At 36.0% G+C, this 20,144-nt stretch overlaps 1 protein-coding gene across 1 annotated transcript in view; it reads left to right on the forward strand.

The window, feature by feature from the left end:
* The first annotated feature begins 885 nt into the window (after window positions 1-885).
* The window catches only part of LOC138697015 (QRFP-like peptide receptor), a 198,338-nt gene continuing 179,079 nt past the window's right edge, over window positions 886-20,144 (forward strand). Inside the window, exons 1-2 of the mRNA XM_069822608.1 lie at window positions 886-907; window positions 2,960-3,133. Coding sequence (XP_069678709.1) covers window positions 886-907; window positions 2,960-3,133 — 196 coding nt within the window. The remainder of the gene's footprint in view (window positions 908-2,959; window positions 3,134-20,144) is intronic.

A 20,144-nucleotide genomic window follows, 5' to 3' on the forward strand; every position in this document is an offset into this window, starting at 1 on the left:
ACTGGTGTTTCAGGTAAAATGCAGATGTTTACTCATTGCGAGGTGACGATGGCGAGTACGGGTTGTACTTTCAATATTAACCACGTCCGCTATGTTCTCTCGGTTGACCTTTAAACTATTAATATGATTAATGGAATGATACTAATAAAGACGAAATGAGTCCGACATTGAGCGCAGAAAGTTACCCAGCAATTCTGCTTTGAATGTTTGAAGGAAAACCTCAGAAAAAAAACCTAACCAGGTAACTTGTCCCGACCAGGATTTGAAGCCGGGCCCTCTCTTTTTACGGTTTAGAAGGCTAACCGTTACTCCACAGTGGTGGACTAAATTATAAATTAGAATTATGCTGCAAGTAAAATTAAAAGAACGTAATAAAGCGTAAGTAGTTTGAAATAAAAATAATTAACACTTCGTACCTTTTGAATAATAATTGGTTTCTGACATTGGTTCCCTATTTTAAATTGTTCACTCGGATGTCCTCTACAACTCCTGGAAGTTTGTCGGTTGAATTTAAATTCACCCTGTGCAGATCTACATCTCATCTCCCTCGTTCTTGCTTGTAGAAATAAATAGCACGAGTCTGGCTAATAGTACTATACTTGCATTTCACACTAATCAATACCTGTTTGCAGGGTGCGAATTAAGATTTCTAATGAGTTTGGGATAGAATCCTAGATAGAGAATACCATACATACAAATTGAGGCTGTAGCCGGAAAATGGGTCCATAGGTCTCTTGGCCCTTTTTCGGGAGAATGTTTAATTCGACTCTCCGTTTTAAAATCTACTTGCTTACGTAGTTTCGTTTCAATATCTTGTAAACAGAGGGCAGGGTAGCTAATTGAATGAACAGATTCACCCTTTCGTAGTTCTGGTATTCAGCAAACATGAGTGAAGATGATCCTCAAAGTGAGTGTGAGTCCATCCAGGATGTGCACTAAAGTGTAAACTGCACTCGGAAGATAAAATTTGGAGTGAGTGTCAATCCATTCTAGATTAAGACTAAATAATCTGTAATTTGTATTCTATACCCAACAGATATTATTTAATTTCAAGTATTCGGTACAATATATGACGTAACTACGAGATGTATGTAACAAATATAATTTTGCTAAAATTATTATGAACTTGTAAACCTCTGTAATGTGCGCTGTTCAATTCTGATGTTTAATTTCTGCTAATATATAACCATATTGAAAGTATTTTGATAAAATAAACTTTTTCTCTGGAAAAAGGGCCTATAAAATGCTCATATAATATATATATATATATATATATATATATATATATATATAACACTATTAAAGTCGCAATGCATCGTTAAATAAAAATTTGTAGACAAATATTACTGTAACGGGATGTAAATTGTTATTTTAATAAAAGTGCATTCAAATAGCAATTACATAAAAATAAGTCTTTCAATCTTTGTTTTCTCTAAACATGACTTCTGCTTATGGGGCCTTTTCCCGGCTACTGCCTCAATTATTATTATCCTCATTCGATACGGCTCAACGCTTGGTTTACACTGAGTTGCTTGTCTTGCATCTTGATTATAATAATAATTATATCCATGAGCAGGCTTAAGATAAGATGTGTAATTCCTAAATTATTGATTGTTGTCAGCTTGCCGGCGATGATAATACATCAATATTATTTACTTTGCTTACTTTATTCTGTACTTTATAAAGTATACTCGTATTAAAACAATTATATTTTGTGAGGGGGGATAGAAGTTATCCCTGGCAGGGATGTTAATATAAATTTATGAGAGAGGGATAACTTTCCAACAGAGGGGAAATCCCTCTCATCCCCCCCCCGTTAATTCGCACTCTGCCTGTTTGAACTAACATATCTAAAAGAGACTCTTGAAGGTTTTATGTTATACCACATTTAAGGGGAGAGGATGGTATTTTTTTAAACGTTTTTCCTATTTGGTGTAAAATATTAATTTTTGTATGTAGAGAGTTCATAGCTGTGGCAACTCAACCAAATAACAATATTTTGAAAAAAAAATTATTTGGAGGCCCAAATTTGAAAAAATACCCCCAATGCAGGATTGTAGCCTACTAAAACCGATATATCTAAACCATTTTTAAAGATAGATTCAAACAGTTTTTGCAATGTATTTGCAAAAGCATGTTCTACAAACTGTATGTAACAGAATTTATATATTAGTCCCTACGTTTGTAAAATAAACAATTAAAATTTAGTAACAATTTTCTGATTTCCTTTCTTGCAAACAAACGGATGTATTTTTAAAATGAAATCAATTAACAAAATCTGTTACAGAGAAAAGTTTCCTAATAGACTAAAGAATGTGTATTCTAAATTTCATGCATGTATCTTTAATAGTTCAGAAATTAAATCCATTTTTGTCTGGCAATGCAGCAAAAAAAAAAAATGAAGTTACTGGAAACCGATAAAAGCGGACGTGTGATTTAAAATACATAGCGTAGGAAGTTTAAAAATGATGTCTCAACTTCCGATAAGGGCACAAATACTCACAAAATATTATGCAATGCATTCCACACATATCAAAGGCTATTTTAAAGAATTTTTTTTTTAATTTAATTTACCGGAAACAACAATAAAAGTGTGCGAGTGATTTAAAATCCATAATCCAGAAAGTTTAAAAATAGCGACTCAACATCCGATAAGGGCACAAATACCCACAAAATGTTATGCTATGCGTTCCACACAACACAGAGTATTTCAAAGAATTTTTTTTTTTAATTTACTAATATTTCACCAAAAAATACCATCCTTTCCCCAAGAACCTGACTGCCTTTATGTTAATAACCACATTATTTTATTACACAAGCCGGGTATCGTAATTACTAATTACCTCTAGGTATAATTGAATACCGTACGTTTTAGTTTTTAAGGTTTTGCTTCTCCCCAAAGTTCTTTGAATGAATGTATACATGGTCTGAAATTTAATTACTTTATTTCGGGTCGAAGTTGACAATGCAATTATCACCCCTTGTTTCAGTGTGACAAACTACTTCCTGGTGAACCTATCCGTGGCCGACCTGCTGGTGACCGTAATCTGTATGCCTGTGGCCATCAGTCAAGCCGTCATCAAGCTCTGGCTGTACGGAGAGTTCATGTGCAAAGTGACTTATTACTTGCAAGGTGAGTATCGGCCATTTGTTACGTCTTGTAATACAAAGCTCGGTACTCCAGCTAAATTCTTCGTTCATCATGCGATAAATTATCGCTTCACTTCTTATACCGGTACTTTTGTTTTTCATTAAGCTATACAGGGTGAACCGTAAGTAATGTCATTAATTTCAAGGGGTTATTCTTTGAGATATTTCAAACAGAAAAGTTTAATACAATTTTGCTCATTTTTTTTATTCCTTTTCAAGATAGAAACTGCTTTATATGCAACACTTGCTTCATTTTGGTGAAGCCATTGATTTAATTCTCATTATGCTTACTCAGGTTAAGAGAGCTATGTATTATGATTAGATAGCGGAAAAAAAGTCATTCGGATTTGAAGGTAACTGCAACGCGACTATACCTGCTTTGGTTTATCTTGTCTCAGTAGCAATAAAACCAAGTCCCTTCAAATGAGAGTGGAGATATAAGAGGGTTGTAAATTTTCAGAATTTCTTTCAAAATCTTGTTATTGTACAGGCTACCGGAACTCAGTTTCTTGAAAGACAAACTCAGTGACGGAACTACACAGTACGAAGAGATATATTTTGTTATTTTATTTTGTGCTACAGAATGTATCAACTAGTCTCTTCCGCCACTGGATGGATGGACGGCATCGCTCAACTCCCCCCATCGCCATAACAATACAGACGAAATAAGACATATCTCCTTTCTCTCTCTTTTCACAGTGAGACAAGATACATCACACAGGCTTTAGTTTGTCTCGTCGGAGGGTTGTTGTTCGCATTAGCATAGTAGGCATAATAGAGGCGCATGCAGGTAAGAACTGTTTTCGAATCGATGATTCAGAAGGTGCCTGATATTTTGTGTACTTTTCTAAAAAAAACCTTTAAAGTGAGGACTGTCCAACGATTTAAATGGAATATTGCAACTTATCATCATTCGACACAAATCCTGGCAAAAGTCATGTTTCATATTTGAGGCGGAATTTGAGCGTGAACCCTTATTTTCTTCTAACGTAGAGCAACATTTTTCATGTGTTTCTGTGTATTACATTGATGTTCTTTCGATTGTTTTGTTATCTTTTTTTAATGCACACATACACAACCGACACTTAATTGTTTCACCAGTATCACTACTAAAAATGTCGACATCATATTCTTGTATTAAATAATACACCCTATGTATTTTAACATCTGTCTTCGGCATCATGATCACTTCACTGAACACAAATGAATAATATGTTTATGTATCTCAATGTTCTCCGTTCCCGCGCGGACGAGTACTGATTGAGAACGCAGATTGGCAGTTGTTTTCGGTGTTCGCGTGGTGCTCTCTGCGGACGGTGCCGTGTTGTAGCTACTTGGGAAGCGTGCACACCTCACGCCATAGTCTATGCGTACAGTACTTGTAAACCGTAAACATGACTTTTATTTTTGACTTTTTTTTCCGCTGTCTAATTATGATAATAAGCGATTGAAAGAATTTTAGTTTTGCCCTTAAATATGCAGAAATTGGATCCGAACAAATGCAACTTTTCGTTCTGAGAAAGAATTTTAAAATATTAGTCTACATTTGCTCGGATCAAATTTCTGCACATTTAAAGCACAAAACTGAAATTCTTTCAATAATTTATTATCATAATATACTGTTCTCTTAAATTGACTGAGGATACTGGAAATTAAATCGACGATTTTCCCAAAACACACAATGAAATTTTTCATATAAAATAATTTTTATCTCGAAAAGGAAGCAAAAACGAGCGAAATTATATTAAACTTTTTGTTTAAAATATCTCAAAGAATAACCCCCTGGAACTAATGACATTACTTACGGTTCATCCCGTATATAGTGAGACTAGTCGTGATGAAAAAAAATAATGAAAAATCTTTACAATCTTTTATTTGAAAAGGACTTTCATCAGTTTTTATTTAAATCCGAAGCGCAAGAGAAAGTAACTACTGTTCTCCAACCAGTAGATCAACCGTCAAAGGAATGTGCTTACTATTGCGTCATCTATTGGAACGAAGTAGATAAATAATATTACCATTATAACGTCAGTTTAAAAACCATGCGCTCTCCTGCATATGTTATTTCCTGTATGAAGAGATTAAAAGACCAAGTGATTGACTGTGATCTAATTTTGTAACTAGGGTAGTATCAATATGTCTGTATCAATGTTATGGTTTGTGCTGTGAGAGCTAGCCAATAGAGATAAGAGTATCCACGTGTGTGACCTTATGACATCAACATTCATTCACAGCATTACACCGCTCCGTTTCATCCGGCAGAGACTTTCTCGTGGTTGGAGCACAGCACAGTCCTCCAGAATAAAATGAACCCTAAGCTCCGACTGAAAACGCTAACATCCCTTCCTTTACCAGTAGTGTACCATAATTAGCCAATATTTTTAAATGCAGTTCCTATGTAAGTAATGTCACACCACTCCACCACAATTTTAAAAAATAACTTTATTAAGTCTCAAAGAAATACCCTCTATTGCCGATAATTACATTTTCCAGGAAAATACGTCGAAGTTTTCTTTGTTTAATTTAGAATTCGTTGCACTAATAATGTATAAATAGGTTTGTCTGTAACAGGTGAAATACAATCCAATGAAAACAAAGTAACAAAACACAATCTTCAAATGGTTTTAAAAAATCTTCAAATGTCTTATAAAATTTAAAACTCAGTATCGTTTACTCTTTGAGAGAAGCAGTCAATTTTCTTTAAATACAACTATAAAGACAAAACGTAACTTCAAATTACATCACTAACATTATAAGAAATAGTTTAATAATTTGTAAGTAATTGCCAATCCTAGAGACCCGAATTCTTAAATATTCTGGCTACTTAAATAATAAATATTTGCATTACTGCAAAATAGAGTTGCTTTTAACCATCATGATATTATGCAATATAAACAAAAACAGAACGTTACATTACCTTCAAACAGTTCTCTGTAGGATTCCTGTGGCTGCAGATCGCGTATTTTCAGTACACTTACTGTGAAATTACAAACACTGTAGTAGCACCACACAGTATAACACATTTTCTAATGATAAACCAACGACTGTTACGAAAGTCTCCAGTGGACACTGACTTATGGAAATACAGAAAGTTCATTAACATTATTTATAAACACGCTCCATATTCAACTTAGTGCTGGGAATCGGATGCGGATCTGCGATAATTTTATTGAACCCGAGAATACGATTACAACGTCCCGTCTGGCTTTCTCTGGTAGCATCAAAGACGGTGGGCCATTGATGATGGGAATTGACGTAACTAGCTTCTAGTAGGGGTTAATCCAGACGACTGAGCTTAGTAGCCTGGCGTAACGAACCCGACAGGGTAGGTGACCTCTGTTGCCTTATCCTGCTGATGGAAACTTTATGTAGTTCCTAAAACGTTGGAAATGTAAAGTTCCAAGACACGGTGGATTACACAAAAGCCTAATTCTAATGATGTAATATTGTTTAGTCAGTAGCAGGGAAGGTCAAGATAATCAGAAGTGATTTATTTCATAACTGTAATATAGGTGCAAAGTGAAAGGCTAGGTGGTGGTAGTAGTAGTAGTAGTAGTAGTAGTAGTAGTAGTAGTAGTAGTAGTAGTAGTAGTAGTAGTAGTAGTAGTAGTAGTAGTAATAATAATAATAATAATAATAATAATAAAATAGTTATATTACCGGTTGTTTTTTATGGTTCTGAGACTTGGACTCTCACTTTGAAAGAGGAACATAGGTTAAGGATGTTTGAGAATAAGGTGCTTAGGAAAATATTTGAGGCTAAGTTGGATGAAGTTACAGGAGAATGGAGAAAGTTACACAACACAGAACTGCACGCATTGTATTCTTCACCTGACATAATTAGGAACATTAAATCCATTAAATCCAGACGTTTGAGATGGGCAGGGCATGTAGCACGTATGGGCGAATCTAGAAATGCATATAGAGTGTTAGTTGGGAGGCCGGAGGGAAAAAGGCCTTTGGGGATGCCGAGACGTAGATGGGAGGATAATATTAAAATGGATTTGAGGGAGGTGGGATATGATGGTAGAGATTGGATTAATCTTGCTCAGGATAGGGACCGATGGCGGGCTTATGTGAGGGCGGCAATGAACCTCCGGGTTCCTTAAAAGCCAGTAAGTAAGTAAATAATAATGTTCAATGCTGTGGAGTAACGGTTAGCATGCCAGATCGTGAAACTAGCTGCCCCGGATTCAAATCCTGGTTAGAAAAATTTACCTGGTTGAGGTCTCTTCCGGAGTTTTCCCCTCAGTCTATTAAGAGCAAATGCTGGGTAACTTACGGCGCTTGACCCTGGACTCATTTCGCTGGCATTATCACCTTCATCTCATTTAGACGCTAGATAGCCACAGCAGTTGATAAAACGTCGTAAAATAATCCACTAATAATAATAATTAGGGACCAAGCTTGTCCCACGGGCTATAAGATTAAATATTACTAGAATTTTTAAGTGGACGATGTGCGTGCATCTGGCAAGCGAAGTACTTGAAAGACTGCTCACGCGACTCTTGTATCGTCAAGTTCGGCAGAACAAAACATGGACCACTTAAATAATTACACTAACATTTACAATTTAAATTATTTACACTATATACACAAACATACGGTGTTTTTACTATTTACAGTTTCATAAAGAATGTAGGCCTACACTGATCAAACATTTTTACAGCCACTGGTGTGGCTCAGGCTGTAGCGAGTTTGCCTGCTGATCCGGAGTTGCGCTCGGGCGTGGGTTCGATTCCCGTTTGGAATAATTACCTCGTTGCATTTTCCCTAACCGTAAGGCGAATGTCAGGTAATCTGTAGCGAATCCTCGGTCTCATGTCGCCAAACACCATCTCGCTATCACTAACTTAATCGACGCTATATAACCCAGTAGTTGATACAACGCCATTATATAAACAATAAAGAACATTATTTACACTATCCTGTACAGTGCTGTGCACTGCAATGGAAGATATTTTATTTAATATTACTGTAGCCTACTTATTTTGTTAATAGTGTATATTAGTGTAAATATGTTTAATCAATGTGAGGATATATTCTTTATTCATCCATTTAGTATTCTGTCCAAGGGCAGGTCTTTCACTGCGAACCCAGCTTTCTCTAGTCTTCCTATTTTCTCCTTTCCTCTTTGTTTCCTCATACGATCCATATATCTTAATGTCGTCTATCATCTGATATCTTCTTCTACCCCGAACTCTTCTCCCTTTCACCATTCCTTCCAGTACATCCTTCAGTAGACATTTTCTTCTCAGTCAGTGACCCAACCAATTCCATTTCCTCTTCCTGATCAGTTTCAGTATCATTCTTTCTTTACCCATTCTTTCCACACAGCTTCATTTCGTATTCTGTCTGTCCACTTCACACTTTCCATTCTTCTCCATATCCATATTTCAAATGCTTCTATTCGCTTCTCTTCACTTCGTCGTAATGTCCATGTTTCTTCCCCATACAATGCCACACTCTATACAAAGCACTTCTTTAGTCTCTGCCTTAGTATTTTTTCCAGAGGTCCGCAGAAGATGCTCCTTTTTCTATTAAAAGCTTCCTTGGCCATTGCAGTTCTTCTTTTGACTTCTTGGCAGCAGCTCATGTTACTGCTTATAGTACACCCCAAGTATTTGAAGCTGTTTTTTTCAGTAGGTTATTTTACGACGCTTTATCAACATCTTTGGTTATTTAGCGTCTGAATGAGATGAAGATGATAATGCCGGTGAAATGAGTCCGGGGTCCAGCACCGAAAGTTACCCAGCATTTGCTCATATTGGGTTGAGGGAAAACCCCGGAAAAAACCTCAACCAGGTAACTTGCCCCGACCGGGAATCGAACCCGGGCCACCTGGTTTCGCGGCAGACGCGCTGACCGTTACTCCACAGGTGTGGACTTGAAGCTGTTCACTTGCTCTACTGCCTCATTTAGAATTCTCAAGTTTATCTTCTGTATTTTTCTTCCTATGACCACGCTCTTCGTCTTATTTGCATTTATCTTCATTCCATACTGCTCACAGCTGTCATTTAGCCCCAGTAGCATATCCTTTAGCATCATTTCCTCCTCTGCTAACAACGCCACATCGTCAGAAAATCTTACGCACGTTATTATTCTTCCTCCTACTATCACTCCTCCCATGTTCTGAAAACAGTTCTATACTAAATCCTTCAAGTAGATGTTGAACAAGGTAGGTGATAAAGGACATCCTTGACGTACTCCTCTGCCAATGTCACTTCCTTCTGACATTTCTTCTCCTAGCCTGACTTTCACTCGTTGTTTCATATAAAAATTACTGAAAAGTCTTCTCTCTTTCCAACTCACGTCAATTTTCTGTAGGAAGTGAAAGGTCGTCATTATTTTCTTTCTTCCTTCCTGTTACTTTCCATCTTTAAGGCGTATATGAATGTGTCGTTTCTTTATAAATAATTTTCTACTTGAAAAAATAACCCTTGCATAATGTAGAACTTGGTGGATGCGACGTTCTTTCGTGAAATGTTTTGCACTTGTTTAATTTGTTCGTAACCCTACATTCTTGAAATACTCTCTGATGACTTCCGACACCTGAAGCAGAAAGACGGGGACATTAAAATTCTTTACAAACTCATGAAAATGTATAGACTTCATCCACGAACTCGCATTTGATATCTAACGAACTGGAATGTTTCTCTCTTTCTAGCGCACTTAATTCACCGGAAATGAAAACTGCCATTAAGTGTAATTAAGTCCATCCTAATGAACCTTCAAATATCTTGTTGATTCGTATCTGTCATTAATCAATTCAGTAAGCCTACTTAAGAACACAATTTCTCTTCCACTTGCTTTGTGTTCTCTCATTAAGTCGCACAATTCCCTGCGCGTGGTGACAGGTTGAGACCAATTATTACGCCCCGCTAAAATAATTTCGCAAAATATTTTAGCTGTGTCATGTAATACAGGATGTTCGAAAATTCCCGCATCATAGGCCCCGCCTCCGAGATCCAAACATGTTTGGAGGCGGAATTGCATGTTATTTACTACTCGGTATAACATATCGGCCTCAGTGACATGACATTGTTCCTTAATTAGTATTAATATTTATTCATTTCACCTGGTAGAGATAAGGCCAACTGGTCTTCTCTTCCCCTCTACTAGGGGATTACAACTATAATATTAAAAAATACAATTAAAATTATAATTACAATTAATATTAAACTTACAATTACAATAAAAATTAAAGTACGAAAAGATTACCTGACTAATAAAGAATAGACAATTTATTGTAGAAGTTAAGAACAAAGATATATATATATAGATATTACTGAAGTACAAATTAAACCTTACTTATTTACTTACAAATGGCTTTTAAGGAAACAGCAAGTTCATTGCCGCCCTCACATAACCCCGCCATCGGTCCTTATCCTGTGTAAGATTAATCCAATCTCTATCACCATATCCTACCTCCCTCAAATCCATTTTAATATTGTCCTCCCATCTACGTCTCGGACTCCCCAAAGGTATTTTTCCCTCCGGCCTCACAACTAACACTCTATATGCACTTTTGGATTCGCTTATACGTGCTACATGCCCTGCCCATCTCAAACGTCTGGATTTAATGTTCCTAATTATGTCAGGTGAAGAATATAATGCGTGCAGTTCTGCGTTGTGTAACTTCCTCCATTCTCCTGTAACTTCATCCCTCTTAGTCCCAAATATTTTCCTATGAACCTTATTCTCAAACACCCTTAATCTCTGTTCCTCTCTTAAAGTGAGAGTTAAAGTTTCACAACCATACAGAACAACCGGTAATATAACTGTTTTATAAATTCTACTTTAAGATTAGAACTAACAAATTAAATCTAGAATAATAAAATTGTATAGTGATAAAATTACCGGATCTTGAAATATTTTGTGCTACAATAAGGGAACTATTTGCAAATAGCCATGTCTGAACGAGTTTCAATTACTGACCAAGTGCCTAGTAAGTTTGTGTTTGAATTCAATTTTATTTCGACAGCCTCTGATATAGAAGGTAGCGTATTTTAGAGTCTTGGAGAGGATATTGTGAAAGAGAATGAGAATGAGGAGGTGCGATGGGATTGTATTGTTAGTACTGTTTCATGGCGAGAACGTATGTTCAGATTATGGTGGGAAGAAAGGTAAGTGAAGCGAGACGAAAGAAACGAAGAAATAGAAGAGTTCAAGATTTCGAAGCGAAGGAGAAGTGAATATAAAGCTCTTCTTTTATCTAGTTTAAGCCAACCTTTTGGTTCCAGTGATAGGGTAATATTTTTTTTTATTTTAGTAGCTTATTTTACGACGCTTTATCAACAGCTTAGGTTATTTAGCGTTTGAATGAGATGAAGGTGATAATGCCGGTGAAATGAGTCCGGGGTCCAACACCGAAAGTTACCCAGCATTTGCTCACATTGGGTTAAGAGAAAACCCCGGAAAAAACCTCAACCAGGTAACTTGCCCCGACCGGGAATCGAACCCGGGCCACCTGGTTTCGCGGCTAGACGTGCTAACCATTACTCCACAGGCGTGGGCCGATAGGGTAATATGATCATATCTGCAAACATTGCTTACAAAACGTACAAACAAATTATGAACACTTTTTATGTTTCGTTTTGTTATCGCTGGAAAGGTCAGTCAGTAAAATGTCAGCATAGTTAAAATAGGGCAATACAAGCGTCTGCACAAGGGACTTTTTTTTTTAAACAAGAGGGAGGTGAACACTTATCTTTTTAGCACATGGATAATATAATATACTCTCCTACAGGTTTATGTGATTTGCATGTTCCAGTTGAGGTTATTATCCATGTGAATGTCAAGTTTTCTTTACTGAAGAACTGAAAGGAATAGGCTATGCACTCTACTTACTTTAAAGGGGGAAATGTAAAGTTGTTTTACAGCGTCGGTTTGCCTTTGTGTCTTAATGAAATTGGTTGTGTCTTTTCAGGATTGATTTTGAGATGAAGTCAATATCTTCATTCAATTTGTCTATAGCGTCGTTTACTCGGTCTAAACGGAAATAGATGTAGGACAGAAGATCTCAGCATACACGTGATAGTTACAATGCCTTACAAGTGATGTAATATCATTCACATATATTATGAACAACAACGGTCTGAGTACCGACCCTTGTGGTACACCTGACGTTATGTCAAGCCCAGAGGAACTTCGGTTCTCAGATAAAACACATTGTTGTCTTTCCCCTAAGTAGAATCGTCGTTAATAAATGTACCAGGTCATGAATATTCACTCGGTAGGTATATATGCGACTTAGGCTATATGGCTGATGTCATCGTTTTCAACGTATATATCCTTACTTGACCTCCCAGTCGATGGATCTCTCCAGTGTTTACAAGTGTGGTACTTCCCTCATATGTAAACACATGGAGTGTCCGAGAGCGGCTTAATTAATACAGTGTGGTGTATAGATGTTTACGGTAGTTTTAGCAAATCTACTTTCGTTTTAATTTTAATGAGAATATAGTTTATTTCTTTTACGATTGTACGTAAAGTTGCATTTTACCCACTGTTATCAGTGCCTAACATGACTCTTTAAAACACTAGTGCGTTAAAAAGTAAGTAATCAGTTTAGGCACTGCTATTGATTTTACGCAGTTCCAAAGAAAATGTAATATTCAATGTACAAACTTTATTCAGTAAGAAATTAATGCATTACTTCCATCTTTCATTACTTAAATATTACACGTAACACAAATAAGTAACAAATTTAACATTCATATCTACATTTTAGTCATTATTCTGAAGTTATATGTAGTATTCATTGTAACAAGATTTATTATTCAACTGTTCTTAACAGCTTTGTTGATTATATGGCCGGTTTAGACGGCCATGACATCGTGAACATGAATCCATGGAATGGATTACTCACTTCTTAATGATTCTGAGTTTAGACGGCTATGACATTGTGATCTTATAATCTCTCCAACTTGAAATATTAATTTAATGTAAATTTGCGCTATAAAAAACAACAAGAGACACTCGTGCCAAAGAGAGTACCTTTACTAACTTATCCTATAAACAACTATTAGCCTATTGTATTTGTAATTTTAAGTGACATGTTATTTGTGTTGAAACACTGTTTCCAATTATTTCGAAATTAAAAGAAAAGACAATAATAATTCACAGTGATAGTCATGAAATTGTGGCCAACATATATGAGTAACAAAGACGAATTTCACTGGCGTATACAATGAAAACACAAAAAGTTGGGATTTTATTTCGTGTTTTTCTATGAGAACTTTACGGTTAGTTTTCTTCTTCTTTCACTTAAAACCCAGGTCTTTTACAAGCCTTATGCTTCAGCAACTTCCTTGAAAGTTAATCGTATCTTTTAATTTCATATGCAGTCTCTCTATAGTAGGTACAGTCTCCTCTTGTGCATATAAATTGTGAATTGTTTATCGAATAAAATATTTCTCAAAGTCATCAATATCCGTGATTCGTTTGGGAGTACTACGGTATATTTTTGCCATGTGTTTTGAATGATATTCCTTCTACTGTGTGTTTTTCTTATCTCTTAATGTCTTCGATACTGGACTCTTGACACCCCAGTTGCTTGCAAAACTCTCTGTTGAACTTTCTGTATGTTCAGTTCCAAACTTTTGTCGTTAAGGATTTCTTTGGACTGGCGTTGAACTTTGCCAAGACTGTTTGACGGACTACCGGTGAGGTGCTTGATGTCCCGATCGCAGCAAGTCTGTAAGCGATCCCGTTGTCTCAGCGATCTGGTGACCGTGAGTTACCGCACCTGTCTATAGAGGTAACGGCTTGTTGAATTCATCAACCATCGATCCCTGTGACAAACCCTCACGTACGCAGAGTAAAATAATCTCAGCATGAACCACCAGCATCAATAGATTTAATCTGCAGGTTGTAAGTAAACAATAAGCATTACACATTCTAAGGGTATTCTCTTACAATTCTTATAAGTTTACATGAAGTTAAACAATAACGGCCTTTCCAATGCTTCACTTAAAATCAATTAACATTAACATATTTAACTACATATTTGAAACAAATATATATTTAATGAAACAGCGTACCTCTAGCTTTCAGGTGCAGCCAGCTTTACAGGGAGCTATACCTGAAAGCCAGATTTGTATAATACACGTTACTGATCGTTAACAGAAAACCACAAATTTAAGTCACACAGAAAGTGCGCACTCAATGTTGGGTCTCTGACGTCTTGTCAACCCACTTGAGGCATGTGGACATAAAGGAAATAATTGAGTCGGTAGAGCGTTGGCGCGCTCAATCAATGGTTCCAGGTACGATATCTGCCCCGAAAAAATTTTTCCCTTGAAATTATTCAGCGTACGTCTAGCTTTACCTACCATAACCACCACAATGAAACTGCAACCCTAATGAAATAATAACAACTCTCAAACTTTACACCAGAAATACAACTGAGGGGAGACTGTAACATATTTTATGTAGCAAAGCTAAACAGACGCAAGATCGATAGTTTTACTGGAAGTTTATGTATTTACTTTAAGAATTTCCAAGCTAGACATATAAGTAAATTGTGTGAGATGAAAAATACAGCCTAAAAACTAAACTTAGTTTTTCGCTCTTTTTCTTTCATATTAGGATAAACTTTTTGTTTCTGTATACTTTATTAATTTTATCTTTCTGCACAATTACTTATAATATTGCACAAGCATTTCGCAATTTTCACAAATATAATTCTTCATTTGTGTAATTTTGTGACAATTATTTATTTTCTAGCTTAAACCCTGGTTCGAACCCACGATCGTAGCTGCGGTTATCACTATCGGTCATTAAGTCAATTAATCCAGATGATTGTTTATGTAAAAATAAATACATATATTTGTATCTCTAAATTTATAATTGAAGTTAGACGTTTTTCTTTCTTGGTTTCTAAATGAAATGATTTTATGTGTAATAGAGAAAACGAGTTATTTTATTAGGATATGTATCGAATTATTTAACTTATGTGCAGTATGTAAAGAAAAGGTATTTACAGACGCTTATGTTTTGATAATTACTCTATTGAAATAGAAGTATTTTCGCGATGACTACTTCCTTGTGCAATTATGTTATTACAAGTAATAAAATCCCGATAACTAATTGGCACGGTACGTCGTGGTTACGAATGGTACAGATCTTGCTGCTGACCTGTCTGTACAAACCGATTATTCGCCTGTGTAAGCGTTCACATTCCTCTTGCCAATTGCCTCTTTGATATCGGATAAGTAGAGAAAGCGGTACCTTTACCTAAAGCCTAATTTGCTGCCTTGCAAGTTAGGAGCGTGAGGTTCAAAGGCTAAGAGAAAGGACTCCAATTACAAACTTAGAGTAGAAGGGACTCTGTAAGCTGCGGTGAAAGCAATCCACACCATACCTACTCTGATTAAAAAAACTCTGGTCCTCCAGGTTAAGGGTTTTTTAATCCAAGTTGTACGATCGCAGAATGTATCACTATTTTGTCTACGGAGTTTATTTTAAAGAAATGAGTACCGGTAAATCAAAACGAATTACAAATGAAAACTATAAAGTTAAAAGATACGTTTAAGCTAGTTGAAACAGTTAATGGCTATAAAAGTGTGCTAGAAAAGAAAATACTGATGCCATAACTTGTAATCAAAATGAACAATCATGGAAGTCTACATCTATATCTAGGTTATTAATGTTCAGATTACTATCTACAGGACTGCAAATGTAATATCTATATTCTAATATAATACTAGTATTGACTTATGAAATTGCTTAAAATTTAAATTTAATAATTTTAAAAAACTACAAAATATTTACAGGAATGATCAGGCTTAGGATCCGGGACACTTTCGCAACCAATGTACGCATAACTTGGCTATAGAGTTCCTTGAACATTAGTAGACAGACATACTGTGAATGTACTAGGCTCGCCCATAAAGTATACTTCGCACGAAAACATGACGACCTTCCCTCATCCCCTTCACCAGTTAACTGCTGGCACGCGCAAGGGATAAACCCTTAGCCGAGTTGCCAATTCTTGAAGTCATTGTGATTTGCGAATGTTTTTCAAACTGTGTTCCGTGAAACCGCGATTTTCAGCAAGACTATATTATCTTTGTAAATATACCTTAATTTATAAATTACTAAAACAAAATTGGTATAAAAATGAACAAACTTATTTTAAAAACACTTTATATTTATATTTTCACTAACATGTTTTGCCTAAATAAACAAAGAACTGCAGAATTATATAATAAGTGTTAAATTCTCATGTTACTGAAGTTCCAGAATTTTATACTTAATTAAGGATGTTGCGCTGGTAAAATTTTCGGAAACTGTGATCATTGAATAGCAATTTTTAGTACAAGAGAGTAAAATTAGATTTTATCCGCTTCGCCTTGGGTGATAATTTCCACGAGCGCATACAATCTGTTTACTCTAGTGTGCTATGCAATATTTTATTCATTACCGATATAAATCTAATTTTAAATTGTAGGTTTTTTCTTTGTAATGTGTTGTTGGCGAAGAAGTTCATATACTGTATATTCATTTTAATTAATGTCAATATGTTGGTTGCCATGTAGAGAGTAATTTAAATACATTTAATTCACTGCTGTAATTAGAAAACTTTTAAGCACTGCTGTGAATAATGTCTTTATTTAGGTTGCTAAGGACGGTGAAATAAAGACCAGTTTAGATACCAGTCATGGATAAATGTATCATCATTTTTTTCATAACACGAAAATCATATTAAAGCACGAAAGAATATATTTGCTTCTCTGCCAGTTTAGTTGCTGATTCGATGCAAATTTTCTGTAGGCCTAAGGAACGTTATAAGATACGAAATATGATTTAATTAATTAAGGGGGCATGTACACTTCTTATACCTTAAAATTCTGTTATATAAAATATAGGCCCAATATAAAATTTAAATTTCTACACCAACTATTGAAGTTCATTCAGGTAAAAACAACCTGTATTAGTTTTTTTGTTTTTAGTTATTTAACGACACTATCAATTACTAGGTTATTTAGTGTCGATGGGATTGGTGATAGCAAAATGGTATTTGGCGAGATGAGGCGAGGATTTGCTATAAATTACCTGACATTCGACTTACTGTTGAGAAAAACTTCGGAAAAACCCCAATCAGATAAATCAGCCAAAGCGGGAACTGAACCTATGACCGAGTGCAACTTCAGATCGGTAGTTAGCTCAGCCAACTGAGTTACGCCAGTGGCTCTGTATTAGTTCTGAAGTTATGATTTTTAATGTAAAGTGCGGCATTGGCTGTAATAGCTGTTAAGTGGAAAACGGCATGAGCTTTTTCTTCTTCTTCGCAAACTATATTCCTTAAAAACCCTTTTCCTGGTAATTCCGAAAGTTCTGGATAGAATCGAATGAATTTTTTTCTGCATTCTTAAATGTAATGTACAAATCAGGCCAGAATATTTCCGCAAGTTTATTTGCTGTTGGCGATATCTCTTTCGCGTACTGTTCATATACTGTTCGACGAAGTAAATCACGCATAAAATCGTCTATCATACCGAATTCTGTTTTAATTTGTTTATTTTCTCTTTAGTTGGTGAACCGTAATTCTTAATTTCTATGTCCCATATATATTTTTTTTACCAACTCCGCCAGTTGCGTCTGATGTTAAGTGATTGTACTTATCAAACTGCCTCAACTTTCGATTACTCTATGCATAGAATTTCTAACGTTAGACACAATATTTTAACATTGTTTTCTTAGCTACGCTCCTCTGCAAATAAGATATTCTGTTTTCTTCGACGTTGTTATTTGTTCTTGTGATGGTCCTGGATCTTCAGGTGAATCAGGAGACCTGACTGCAGATCATCTGCTCCAACACTTATTAATAATGGCCGGAATAAATTAGATATATTGAAGCGCACAACGGAATAAAACAACACGTCGACAAATGTCTAAAAATACACTGAGAACGGGTGAAACCCAACAGGTAGAGGCAATGACTGTTAGATTTGGCAATGCTGGGGTCTATTGTATTTCTGCCACGCGGCTACGGGTTGAGTAGAAGATGGGTGTTTATGAGGGATTACCAATTCCAAGAAGTGAGGCCGTCATGTTTCCGAGCCAAGTATAACTTTCCCACCCGTACCACAGCTAGCAAACCATACGTTGTGCGAAGCGACTGCGTGTACGTGATAGAGTAATGTCCTGGCATGGCGCATGCGCTAGCGGAACTTCCCGAATGCTCTCAGTAGCTTCGTTGCATTGGTTGAAGATGGACGTTCCTATTCCAGCTCCCGCCGCGTGTGAAGTGCGATCAGTGATAAAGTTTTTGAATGCACAGGGCATAGCGCCGATTGAAATTGATAGTCAGCTGTGCCAGGTCTATAGCCTAACTTCATGAGCAAGCAGATGGTGCGTTGCTACTGTAGACAATTTTCAGCAGGACGCCAAAATGTGCATGACGAGGAGCGCAGTGGGAGGCCAACCATCATCACAGACGACCTTGTGTCTTCTCTACTTTTTGACCTTAGACATACTCCTGAAATAGGTCTCAGAAAATAAATCTCTGTTGATTCAATTTTTTTTTATCTATCCCGTTTCGTCACAGTCCATGCCTAAGAAGCATATGTCAGCATAGGGCCTGTCATTATCTTACGAAACTTTAATTTGGTACCTTAACTTACAATTTCACATATAAATTTATATCTCTGGAGTTTCCTTTAAGTAACCAAATGTTTCATTAACTTAATTTAGAACTTAAATAGTTGGAGTTACTTTTTTGTTTTAGTGTTTATTTTTTAATCTATGGGTATTACTATTTTACCTTAGACTCAAAGTTCTTAATACATGTTTCATCGTGACAATGTTGGATAAGATATATGTAGTCACCATCAACTTCATAACAAGCAAACAGATTCTTCTTTGTTCTCTTTGAGGGACCCTTCTTCTTCTTCTTCTTCTTCTTCTTCCCTTCAAGTATTAGGCCGTATGGCCTGTTACGATCTCACAGTTGAATTTTCAATCTAGCGCTTCTTTGGATGACCAAGAGATCTCTTCCCGTTTGGACGATAGTGGAGCATGACTTTCGGGATTCTATCTCTACGCATGCGAAGCAGATGATTTATCCAGCTGTTCCGATAATGTTTTACGTGATTAATTACAGGTTCTAGTTGTAATTCTTCCATTACATCTTCATTGCGTTTGTGATCCCACTTCGTATATCCCTCTGTATATCTCATAAATTTCATTTCATTGGCCGTTATTCTGCTATCGTCTTTCTTCCTCAATGTTCATGCCTCACTTCCGTAACAAAGTACAGTGAAACCTCTGTTATCCGTGGTAATGAAGGTGATGGACTGAACGGTTAATCGAAAAAATCGGATAATCCGTAAATAAAAGACTTTCATAAATTAAACTAAAATTTCGTGATTTCCTACATAGTGTTGTGTTTAACATGCTAGATAATGAATCAGAACTTCAGTGATTTAAATACCGTTGTCAATGACGGGTTTTAAGGACCAAGGATGACGGTTGTCTGCAAAAAGATAGGAAAAGAAGAAGTCTCGTGTTTTAGATTTATGTACTCGTACTTTGTACAATTTTATTCTTGTATTTTTTTAATAAATAACGCACAGTTGTAACGCCAATCTCGTATTCTGATGCGAAATGAGCCAAGTTTCTTCCTCAAATCTCTAAAGTATTCGTATTTTTTCGATAATTAGCACAATACGTTTTCTTTTGACGCCCGTGTAAGACATTTTCCATAAAAGTACTCAGTACGGCCACTCGAATAGTAAAGATAAGGTCTGAGTGGTACATGGGTTGAAGTTCTTGGGACAATTTCTTTGAAAGCATGTAGTGACTACTTTACAAGTTGGGGGAAAAAAACAACCCCTCTCACAAGTAACTGTTTTTATTACCAGTAACGTAAGCACTCCTACTACATACTGTGTAAGGGTAATTAAAATAACTCTCTTCAGAACAAATATATACTAAGATATCTTACAGCACTTCATATGTTCTCTGCAATAAAAAAGGAGATAGAG

This window comes from Periplaneta americana, chromosome 3, assembly GCF_040183065.1.
Source record: "Periplaneta americana isolate PAMFEO1 chromosome 3, P.americana_PAMFEO1_priV1, whole genome shotgun sequence".
Classification (NCBI taxonomy): domain Eukaryota; kingdom Metazoa; phylum Arthropoda; class Insecta; order Blattodea; family Blattidae; genus Periplaneta; species Periplaneta americana.